This window comes from Dermacentor albipictus, chromosome 7 (assembly GCF_038994185.2).
Source record: "Dermacentor albipictus isolate Rhodes 1998 colony chromosome 7, USDA_Dalb.pri_finalv2, whole genome shotgun sequence".
Taxonomy (NCBI): domain Eukaryota; kingdom Metazoa; phylum Arthropoda; class Arachnida; order Ixodida; family Ixodidae; genus Dermacentor; species Dermacentor albipictus.
The window spans coordinates 135,274,732-135,286,882 of record NC_091827.1 but is presented as its reverse complement, the minus strand read 5'-3'; the positions used below and the strand labels follow the sequence as shown (position 1 = coordinate 135,286,882).

The following is a 12,151-nucleotide window of genomic DNA, read 5'->3' as shown; positions in this document are numbered from 1 at the left end:
CCTTAATGACCATCGGTTATCTTGCCGCCTCATTACATGTCCTGCCCTTACCCATTTCTTTTTCTTGATTTCAACTAAGATGTCATTAACTCATGTTTGTTCCCTCACCCAATCTGCTCATTTCTTATCCCTTAACGTTACACCCATCATTCTTCTTTCCATAACTCGTTGAGTCGTCCTCAATTTAAGTAGAACTCTTTTCGTAAGCCTCCAGGTTTCTGCCCCGTACGAGAGTACTGGTAAGACACAGCTGTTATACACTTTTCTTTTGAGGGATAATGGCAACCTGCTGTTCATGATCTGAGATGCCTGCCAAACGCACGCGAGCCCATTTTTATCCTTCTGATTATTTCAGTCTCATGATCCGGATCCGCAGTCACTATCTGCCCTAAGTAGATGTATTCCCTTACCACTTCCAGTGCCTCGCTACCTATTGTAAACTGCTGTTCTCTTCCAAGACTGTTAAACATTAGTTTCGTTTTTTGCAGATTCATTTTTAGACCCATCTTTCTACGTAAGATTATGTTGGCGTTCTTCCAAGATTCCGGTATGCTCAAGGTGATAAGGCATTGCGTATACACGGTGGCCAGTTTTTCTAGAACAATCTGCCCATCATCCCTCAACAAATCTGCTGTTACCTGATCCTCCCCAGCTCTCTACCCCCTTTGCATAGCTCACAAGGCTTTCTTTACTTCTTCCGGCGTTACTTGTGGGATGTTAAATTGCTCAAGTCTATTCTCTCTTCCATTATCGTCATGGGTGCCACTAGTACTGTATACATCTCTATAGAACTCCTCAGCCACTTGAACTATCTCATCCATATTAGTAATGATGTCGCCAGCTTTTTCTCTTAGCGGATACTCAAGATGGATACTCGGAGCCTAAAGTAGGGGAGAGGGAGATGACACGTGTTTTTGAGCAATCCTATCCACTGGCATGTTGTAAAGTGTGCCACTGTTTCCACCAATGCCGTGTGCGGCAACGAAGGTGGTTGTGCTATTGGTTGCAATGATATGAACTCACATGTGTGATTTGCTAGTTTGCGACTCCTTTGTGCAGCTGAAGGTGTAAAAAGTCATGTTTTGGTTGTTTGGGAGAGAGTGGAATTTGGGCTTCGATTCAGACAGATGCCTCGGTGTTTGAATAAAGCATATCTGATGTCCTCTAGTACCGTCGCAAACCCCTAAGGTCATCATCGAAATTCCCGGCGAAGACGACGACGTCATCCAAGTAAACAAGACAGGTCTGCCACTTCAGTCCTGCAAACACCGTGTCCATGATGCGCTGGAACATTGCAGGCGCCGAGCACAGTCTGAATAGCATGACCTTTAACTCATAGAGGCCGTCTGTAGTGACGAAGGCAGTGTTTTCGTGATCTTTCTCGTCGAGTTCAATTTGCCAAGAGCCAGACTTGAGATCCATCGACAAGAAGTTTTTAGCGTTGAACAGTCGATCCAATGCGTCATCTATGTGTGGGAGGGGGTATACGTCCTTCTTAGTGACCTTGTTCAGTCAACGATAATCGACATAGAAACGTAGGCTCCTATCCTCTTTTTCACCAAGACAACAGGAGATGCCCACAGGCTTTTCGTTGTCTGGATGATGTCGTCGCACAGCATATTGTCAACTTGTTGTCTTATAGCTTCATGTACTCGCATCAAAACTCGGTAGGAGCTCTGGCAGAGTGGTCGAGTGCACTTTCAATTATTATGCAATGCTTTGCGACTGGTGTTTGCCGGATCTTTGATGAAGTCAAAAAGCAGTCTTTGTGTCATCGAAGAAGATTCCTGAGCTTTGCTGCTTAATCATGTGGAGGCTTCGATTGATGTCGAAGTCTGGTTCGGCAACTATCATCGTCGGGGTAGAGGTGGCAGAATCCAAGAGGACAAACGCGTTATTGGTTTCCAGAATTTGCTCGATGTATGCGATCGTAGTGCCCTTGTTGATGTGCTTGAACTCCTGGCTGAAGTTTGTCAGCAACACTTTCGTTTTTCCTTCGATCAGTCGAGCGATCCCTCTTGCGACACAAATTTCACAATCGAGCAGTAGATGTTGGTGGCCCTCGATGACCCCTCCTACGTCTGCAGGTCTTTTGTTGGTGATGGAAATAATAATGCTGGAGTGGGGCGGGATGCTGACTCAATCCTCGAGCACACTTCAGGCGTGGTGACCATGACAGCCATCCAGCGGTATCGCTCGATCTTCCAACAGCGTCATCAACTTCAGCAGGTCGATGATTGCACCATGTTGGTTCAGGAAGTGCATGTCGAGAATGACGTTTCGTGAACAGTGTTGGACGGTAACGAAGGTGGCAGGGGTAAGTCCAGTCATGAACGGTAATTCTTGCTGTGCAGATTCCCGTCGGCCTTATTAGGTGTCCTCCAGCTATCCGGATTTGAGGGCCTTCCTATGCAGTCTTAACTTTCTTCAACTGGTTGACAAGAGGTCCACTTATCATAGAGTGCTCGACTCCTGTGTCCACTATGGCGGTGACTGCACGGCCATAGAGAAACATCCCGAGGTCGGTGGTTCTTTGTCTTGCGCTGCAGTTACGTCTCAGCGTCAGATCGTGGCTGCATTGCGTTGATGTGTGGCTGGTGCGTCACGGCATCAGGTCCTTGGTCGGAGCGTTCTGTGCTTCCAGGCTTCTTCGGAATGGCAGCGTTTCGTTATGTCCTCAAGATAGTCTCTATAGCGTCTTTGGCGGCGGCGGAGGATCTTTGTCCTTTCGACGAACAGCAACTGCACCTCCATCAGTTGCTGCTTTTAGTTTTCTGGATATGGGCTTGCAGATCGGCCCTGGGCTGGGCCAGTGTATGGATAGTGCTGTGGCGACAGGTAGCGGCCTGGTGATGGTGAACGGGACAGTAGTCAAGGGCTCTACTGAGTAGCGGCAAGGTAGTCGGCGATCCGGATCATGAGACTGAAATAATGAGAAGGATAAGAATGGGCTGGGGTGCGTTTGGCAGGCATTCTCAGATCATGAACAGCAGGTTGCCCTTATGCCTCAAGAGAAAAGTGTATAACAGCTCTGTCTTACCAGTACTCACGTACGGGGCAGAAACCTGGAGGCTTACGAAAAGGGTTCTGCTTAGATTGAGGACGACGCAACGAGCTATGGGAAGAAGAATGATGGGTGTAACGTTAAGGGATAAGAAAAGAGCAGATTGGGTGAGGGAACAAACTCGAGTTAATGACATCTTAGTTGAAATCAAGAAAAAGAAATGGGCATGGGCAGGACATGTAATGAGGAGGCAAAATAACCGATGGTCATTAAGGGTTACGAACTGGATTCGAAGGGAAGGGAAGCGTAGCAGAGGACGGCAGAAAGTTAGATGGGCGGAGGAGATTAAGAAGCTTGCAGGGACAACATGGCCACAATTAGTGCATGACCAGGGTAGTTGGAGAAGTATGGGAGAGGCCTTTGTACTGCAGTGGGCGTAACCAGGCTGATGATGATGATGAGTCGGCGATGTCACAAGGGGGTTCCCGTTCCCGAGGGGGTGGTGCATTGACAGCCAACCCTCGCAGTCCCAAGTCGTGGTATGGGCATCAGTGGCACACATGGCTGGCTTCCCCGCATTGGTAGCAGCGCGGGCAGTGGTTGGGAGCGCACAAAATGTCCATCTTCCTAGCGTAGCTGCACTAGGTGACGGGTGGAGGTGCTAGTGGCGGTGGCGGTGGACGACGGAATTGCGGCATTAAAGGGCACTGGCATGGTAGCGGAGGGGGACCTTGACGAAGGGAGATGGCGGCGTGGGTCATCGCTTCCGGCTGGGGTTGCGGTGATTGTGGTTGCACCTCAGGAACTTCAAGCGAGCACTGACCCTCTTCGTTGACAATTTTGGCGATTGAGGCCACTTGAGGCCGCGACCTTGGCTACAACTTCACGATAACCCGAATCAGGACCTGGTTCATCCTAGATGGGAGGATTCCTTATTCCAAGAACCCTCTGTCTTGGGCTGCCTCCTTGGCCTGGGTGACGAGACTGGATTGGTTGTCGAGGTCATCAGAGGAAAGCTTGGTCTCCCACATTTCAGTTGTGGTATGGATTTGGGGTGAGCTCGGGCACTCTTCTTGTGCTTCTATGGGGTGGCCTTCTTCGAAGTCATCTTGTGGAGCTTGTGAGGTGGGGTCTGTGGATGTGTCGCACAGTGGGCGATCCTGGACCATGTGTTGCAGAATGTCTGTGATGTCGCAATCGGTGCATGTGTACGAGTACTGCATAGGATATAGCCTGAGCATGATTATTCCATGTACGTAAGTGTTTGGCTGTGATTGGCAGAGGATGACTTCTTCCTCTTTGCTCAGGTTCTTGTGTGATGAAAAGTACGCTCTTCGGCTGAGTCGGTGGTGTTGCAGAAGCTATAACGACTTGCACCAAGAATTTTAAAAAATTAATAGTAAAAGCAGGCTGTGGGTTATATATGTATGGGGATTTCGCCTCAAGAGTGACTTTCCGGCAGTGTAGAACGCACTGCTGCAAAGCCACACTTAAGGTGAAATTTGCATTGCCATGAAGTCACACCTCAACGTGAAAATTGCATGCTATAATCTGCACTGATTACTATTTCAAGGGTTTCTGAATATTCTTTGGTTTGGGCAATTCCCCACCTAATGTGAATAATTCCAAGGTGGTAAAAACAGCACAAAGGACCGGATGAAAGCAGATATGATGTACACAGCACTGACTGACAAGCACTCTTTATTCCCTTAATTGCATATTCAGTTGCAATATATAGAAATTCCTATGTGTAGAAAGGTATGAAATTTATATATGACATGTCTTTGTTGTCTGCAATTCATCACATATTTGATAAGTAATGCATTTCACTGCAATGGAAGGATGCAGAGGTCATGCTTACACATGAATCACCATGTTTGTGTACTAGGAAAGCTTCATGTATTTCACCAGCATGTTGCTCTGGGTACTGTTCCAGAAGTGTACATTTTTCAAAATATGGTGTGCAGACACAGTTTCTGCAGTGATCTGCCAGGTGACTTGTGACTGAGCCCCTAAGCAAGCATGTGTGTTTGCGTAAATGATTCTTGACCAGTTTGCCTTATGTAGCAGCGCCTGCATGAAAATGGTATATTATACACGACTTTACATGTGCAGTTGCACATTCCTTATCCCATTCAAGCTTTTGTTAAGCTTCTTCGTTCACTCTGCAACCGAGAACAGAACATTTAGTGGTGCAGTGAATACTTTTGTTCCTGTTTACCCTGCAATCTTTTTTAGCATATGCACGTATGGAATCACGGCAAAACTAGGATATATATAGTTTGGATCATTCTTGTCCTCTCTTATCTTTTTTCTGTCTCATAGTGGCTGATAGCCGTTCTGCTATGGAGGTTAACATCGGTGTCATATAGCCAGCATACTGTAGCTGCTGCCTTTGGCATAGAAAGATACTTTTCATTTGATGATACATGACCGGTTTAGAGCTGCCTTCAGACAGGATTGAGCGATGCTTCATTTCACAAGTTCTGAATGGGTGGACGAATAAGGTAAAAGGCTTTTCCATAAGCAGGGTTCTTAACGCCAGCACACGTAGTCTAACCTCAAGTTCAACTCCATGTCCAAGAAAATCACATAATAATCCTTCTGCTACTCTATCACCTTACAATAGTGTGAATGCTTAAGTTCTTTTTTCCAGGTCCCCTAACTGCAACCTCACCTTATAGTTGTGACTGCATTATAATCAAACACATACAGCACTCGTACACGTGGGCTTAAATGAGAACCTAACAGATTGCTCTTTGAGGATTTCCACATCAGAAGATCAACTGTGCTAGCCTCACCGCTTCCCCACCACTGAGAAAGAGCTCTCAGGCAGAGAGTGAGTGGGAGACGCACATGCGGTCTCTGGGTAAATTTTGGTTGTAGCTCAGTATTTGTGGTGTCTGCCTCTCCTCTTTATGTCCCATTTCTATCCCGCCAGTGACACGAATCAAGAATCTACATGCCAATCGGTCCATTTAACAGAATTTCTTACTTAGTGGGGTATTCTCATATTTTCTAACCAAGTCAAGGAGGTGGGTGCACAATGCTCTGTGTTTTTTATGTATGCAGTAATTTAATAAAAAGGATTAAAGAATGATCAGAGTCCGAAGATTTTTTTTTTTCAACAGCAGAGGCACTACTGCACTATCACACCCTGCTACTATTTTGTTCAGAACTTTGCTCAGTTTAGATACTTACTCCAAAAAATTCGTTCACAAATTTGAAGAAGGGTTAGTGCAGTTCGTAAGTTGCCTGTACCTTGCTTAAGTAGAGCAATAAGAAAAGCTATTCATAAGAATAAATTGCGTTCTAAGGAACTCCCCTTTGGTTCAATTTAACAGCATACAGAATGCAAAGTTCATTTGGGAACCGCACTACAGAAACAAACAACAGTGAAGGCACATAAAAAGTGACACACTATGTTTTCCTATTTTTCCTATATACTTTATATGGAACCTCGCAGCGATGGCAGAAATGCACCTGGAGTGTCCATATAAGTTGCCACCGCAATAAATAAAGCACTTTGCCCACTTCCACAATGATACACAACAGCCATTGGTGGGGTAGCTAAGTTTTCTTGCAGGCTCTGTGTGAAAACTTAAATTTATAATCAAACCTCATTCAAAGGTGCTCTTCCAGAATATATTAGCCAACAGCAAGACCAGATAGTCGGATCTTTTAGCAGCATACTTGGTTAGTTAGCTAGATGGACAAGCAAGTGAAACACAGAACACTTAATTCTGGCAGGCGATGAACATGCAGATGCACGTTGATGCTGAGCATCAGGCATTGTTATAAACTAGAAAAATTTTTATGCATCATTCACATTTTATTTTAGCAAACCCTTACACTGAGCTCAGAAATATGCTTGCAACAATAAACATTATTTATCAATAAGCAATATTCTAACAAGATTTGCTGTAGCAAGTATGTGATGCCCCCTCGGACATAATCTTGGTTCGCCCGCCAAGCTCGGTGACCTGCTAAAGCTCAGCAGGCAACATTGGTCACCGCACCACAATAAACACCGACGAGCACGGCTGCTCGCCGGTCAGTCATCGTTCAGCACCACCACGCTACGGAGCATCCGTCTATCAGAGGGTGCCACAAGCCCTCCCTTGTTCACGACCCGGGGTGGATCGTGACACTGGCGACGAGGATGGGATGCCGTTCACCCTGAAGGACGGGGTCACCCAGGAGCTGCAACGGTTGCAGCGAGAGGGCATCTTGGTGCCCGTAAAGACATCTGAATGGGCCGCTCCAATCGTGCCAGTCCTCAAGCGAGATGGCACTGTCAGGATCTGCGGGGATTTCAAAGTTATCATCAACCCCGTCGCTACCGTCGAGAAGTACCCACTGCCCCGGATTGAAGATCTCTGGTCAGCATTGTCCAGTGGACAGAAGTTTCCCAATCTCGACCTCAAAGATGCTTACCAGCAGCTGGTGCTCCAGGATGCCTCCAGGAAGTATGTCACCATATTGACAACTTTGGGACTCTTTCAGAACACGCGCTTACCATTTGGCGTGGCCTCGACCCCAGCCATATACCAGAGGGAGATGGATAACCTCTTCAGGGGCATGAGGCACGTGGCGGTGTACTTGGACGTCATCCTGGTTACTGGCAGCGATGACGGGAACCACCTGCAGAACCTGCACAACGTCTTGGCACGACTATAGGACGCCGGCCTCAAGCTCAAGCCGGAAAAGTGTTTTCCTAGCTCCCAGCGTTGAGTACTTGGGACATATCATTTCCCAGGCAGGCCTAGCCCCGGCTCCCCGCAAAGTTGATGCAGTGCTCAAGGCATCTAAGCCCCAGAACAAGAAAAAGCTTCAGAGCTACCTGGGCCTCATCAACTTCTACAGGAGTTTTCTGCCTAACCAGTCGCAGCATCTACAGCCACTCCATCTTCTGCTTCGAGATGGTCAGCAATGGGTTTGGAAAAAGGAGTAGGACCAGGCCTTCCAGCGCAGCAAGGAGCTAATCACCAAGGCTCCAGTGCTGGTGCACTTCGATCCTGCTAAACCTGTTGTCCTTACCGTAGATGCGTCGCCGTACGGTGTGGGAACCGTCCTGGCACACTGGGACAAAGATGGCGAGGAACACCCTGTGTCGTTTGCTTCTCGACGGCTTCATGCTGCAGAGCAACGTCACAGCCAGCTGGACAAGGATAGTTTGGCCCTCATGTTCGGTGTCGAACGCTTCCACCAGTACCTGTGGGGCCGGAAGTTCGAGGCGGTCACAGACCACAAGCCGCTGTTGGGGCTGCTGGGGCCCGACAAGGCAGTTCCTGTGCAAGCATCACCTCGAGTGGTACGCTGGGCCTTGAGGCTGGCAGCTTACAGCTACCAGGTGGTTTACCGTCCGGGAAAGGACCTGGGACCTGCTGATGCCCTGAGCCGCCTGCCCCTGCCAGAGGTGCCCGATGCTGTTCCAGAACCTACTGAAGTGTTCATGCTGGAACACGCGTACCCGGAGGTGCTCTCCAGATCTGCGGTATCTCAAGCGACCAGCCGGGACCCAGTCCTGTCTCAGGTGGTCAAGGCGGTGTTCCGTGGAGAGGAATTGGTGCAGCAGGCCTATAGCCACAAGGCCGCTAAGCTGAGCTTGCAGCAGGGCTGCCTACTGTGGGGTTCGAGGGTGGTGATCCCACAAAGTCTCCGGTCCAGGGTTCTGCAGTTGCTACATGCGGGTCATCCAGGGATAGAAAAGACCAAGATGGTGGCCCGGTCCCATGTTTGGTGCCTGGCCTGGACCAAGACATCGCGCATTTGGTGCAGAGCTGCCAAATATGCCAGGAGAATCAGCGAGCCTCGCGTCATGTGGAAATCACCCCCTGGCCGTTCCCACAGAGACCCTGGTCCCGCCTACATGTGGATTTTGGGAGACCCTTCAAGGGCCATTACTTCCTGGTGGTGGTGGACGCCTTCTGAAAACGGGTGGAGGTTATACCTGTCACCACTTCATCGGCAGGCGCGACCATTGCAGCGCTACGACAGGTCTTCGCCGCCCAGGGGTTGCCAGATGTCATCGTGTCCGACAATGGTCCTGCTTTCGCCAGCGCAGAGTACCTGGCCTGGCTGACGAAAAACGGAATCCGCCGGATGATGGTTCCGCCGTACCACCCTGCTTCAAATGGTGTAGCCGAGCGGGTGGTGCAAACCATCAAAGACAAGCTCAAGAAGAGCCAGACTGGAGATTTCCGGACGCAGATTGCTCGGATACTATTCCAGTACCGGACCACACCTCATGATGTCACTGGCCGTGCCCCCTGTGAGTTCCTGCTGGGTCGGATGGTCGAGACACCCTTGGACGTCTTGCATCTGGACCTCCGATCCACAGTGCTTTTGAAGCAGCTGAAGCAGAAGCTGGCTGCTGACTAAGGATGCCGTCCCGGGCCTTTGCCAGAGTTGGGAGCTCCAGTTTTCGCCAGGAACTTCCGTCCTGGCCCGCCCTGGTCTGCGGGACACGTGGTATCTCCTGCCAGCTCCTCATCGCTGCTCGTGCGCATGCCAGACGGGGCCATGTGGCACAGACACGCCGACCATGTCAGGCCTCGCCTCGGGACCTGGCCAGCACCCTCGACTGCCACTGAGTTCCAGCCCACAGGAGGACTAGCGGTGGCACCAGTCACTCCCAGCAGAACACTACCCACCTCGGAGGCGGCAACCGTAGCCAGTGGTGTGGCACCCGTCGGACCGGTGTCGAGCTCGGCACCACTCGCAAGGCCGACTACTACGAACCCTCCGGATGGAGCAAGGCTGGCTCAGGCAGCACCTGGCGTTGCCACACCCGACACATCAACACCGGTGCCCAGGCGGAGTACCCGACGACGGAGGCCACCAGACCGTTACTCGCCTGGATAGCAGGCACCGTCGACCCAGCTAGGGTGGAGGCAGAGCATCATATTGCGAACATGGACGTTTGTTTTTCATTTAACAAACAAACTGGGGGTAAGGGGGTGTGGCAAGTATGTGACGCCCCCTCGGACATAATCTTGGTTCGCCCGCCAAGCTCAGCGGCCTGCTAAAGCTCGGCAGGCAACATTGGTCACCGCACCACAATAAACATCGACGAGCATGGCTGCTCGCCGGTCAGTCATTGTTCAGCACCACCACGCTACGGAGCGTCCGTCTATCGGAGGGTGCCACAAGCCCTCCCTTGTTCACGACCCGGGGTGGATCGTGACATTTGCTATAAAAGATTGTTTACTCCCCAAAGGGCTCACACTAATTACGGGTAAATGACTTCTGCAAAACAGCAGTAAAGCAATGAAATAATTTACCTAACTCTTTAAAATTATGATTATCATGATTCGAATCATTTCAACTATTTCTTAGAACATTACTTGTACAATAAATCTTGCCATATTCATTTACTTATATTGAATTGTATAGTGCAGTATGTTTAGTAATTGTACAGATGTATGCTAACTTTTTCTTTCTTTTATCTACACAATTACCATCTGTGCTTTTTAATACTTATTATTATCTTACTTATTAGCGTACTTATTGACTAGTCAGTTGCTCTTTTGTAACTTTTTTCCTTATATCCTCCATAAACTTGCATATTTATGGAAATAAATTCATTCATTCATTCATTGTTCTTCGTATTTCCCTGTGCAATCTATGACTTTTGGACACTCTTCTGTATAATATATTACCTCTATTTTCCATTTACCATCAGACAAACAGTTTTTGAATCACGAACAAAAGAAGAAAAAAAGGCGGCCTTTCAAAGTATGCTCACCCTGATGGAGACGGTGCCGGCAATAATGCCATCAACTGTGGACTCCGTAAAGGGATCGAATTTGCGATCAGCCCTCCGCATGAAGTCTGGCTTGAGCAGGTACCCACTGCGTCCATTGAACTCGAAAATTCCCAGGTTCAGTTGCATTCCTAGATCTGTGGACACGCAGGGTAAACATTATACTGCCCCAATATTACTTTAATCCAACAAACTAATCAGGAGAACTGTTACAAGCGTTATAAGCTAACAACTAAAAGAAAGGAAGCGTCATAAACTTGTAGCCTGCAGTATCGGAAGAAAAACATGCCACCTTCTCCGTCAACAAATTAAGAAAAATGTAAAAGAAGTGAATGGCGTTACCACCTACAAGGTCCAATAGTAGCAGCTCGTTATGGCAAAATGCACTGTGGTCAAAGATGCACACTGTTGATTCACATGATGAAATGTACTGTGTTTAGGAACAGAACTGGACCCAGCCTCCCAAATTAGGCAATTCTTCCTCTAGAGGTTTTCAAATTTCTGACTACCCTCACCCACCTCTCGTTCCCCAATAGAAAACACATGCAAAATTTTAATCTTACATTGATGTCAATGCCACTTTGCAGTGCAATGCCATTTCAATGTTACGAGTTTGCATGGACACAGTGCCAAATCTTTTCATCTGGCAAGCAGCTCAGCAAAACAGATCCCGAGAAAACAGCTTGTGTTATACACAGAGCCATGCACTCAATGTAGCCTCATTTGTTTTCCCTTTCAGTTGAACGACAGATTAATGAGCCATTGTGCAGTACAGGTGTGACAGAGTGTATATGGACTGGTAACTGCATTGAAATTAAGTTCATTCTAGTGAACACATAATACTAAGGTCTAGTAATGCAGCAATAATTCTGGGTCCCCAGCATCCATAGGGTTGTCTGAATTAACACGTGCGTGGACTATTTTAAATTACCCATAGCATAAAAACAAGATGAAGATAACCACCATGGATACCAGGAAGCTGGTACTACTATGGTGGTGGCAAAGCACATCGCTTTCTGCTATCACGAAAATTAGAAGTAATGCCAACAAATAAGGGGAATCGATAGGCTGGAATATTAATAACAACCATAAGAAGGCAATAAATAATGAAACAAAGGAAAGCATGAGAGAAATTAGTTGTTTATTGGAAATGTATTGAAATACCTTAAATTGAGGATTACAGTAACGATAGACTCTATATCTTTAATAAAGGAAAAGAGAGTAAAATAAAAGTCACCTTCCAGTGCTGATTAGCACCACACACTCTGCACAGCGTGTTACTGTACGAACTGCCGTAACAGCTGCCTGCTTTCTTGGAGGTTGTGCATTTACTTTGGGGCCTGCCCTCCGAGTGCTAGCCCTGCGGCACAACGCACGAC

The 12,151-nt window shown here is 47.9% G+C and overlaps 1 protein-coding gene across 3 annotated transcripts in view; it reads right to left on the bottom strand.

Annotated features, from left to right (window-relative positions):
- Positions 1-12,151, bottom strand: part of LOC135911545 (1-phosphatidylinositol 4,5-bisphosphate phosphodiesterase classes I and II-like) — a 590,731-nt gene that overhangs the window by 271,516 nt on the left and 307,064 nt on the right. For all 3 annotated transcript variants that reach the window (XM_065443866.2, XM_065443867.2, XM_065443868.2), the window contains one exon: positions 10,755-10,909. In XM_065443866.2, the coding sequence (XP_065299938.1) occupies positions 10,755-10,909 (155 nt within the window). The remainder of the gene's footprint in view (positions 1-10,754; positions 10,910-12,151) is intronic.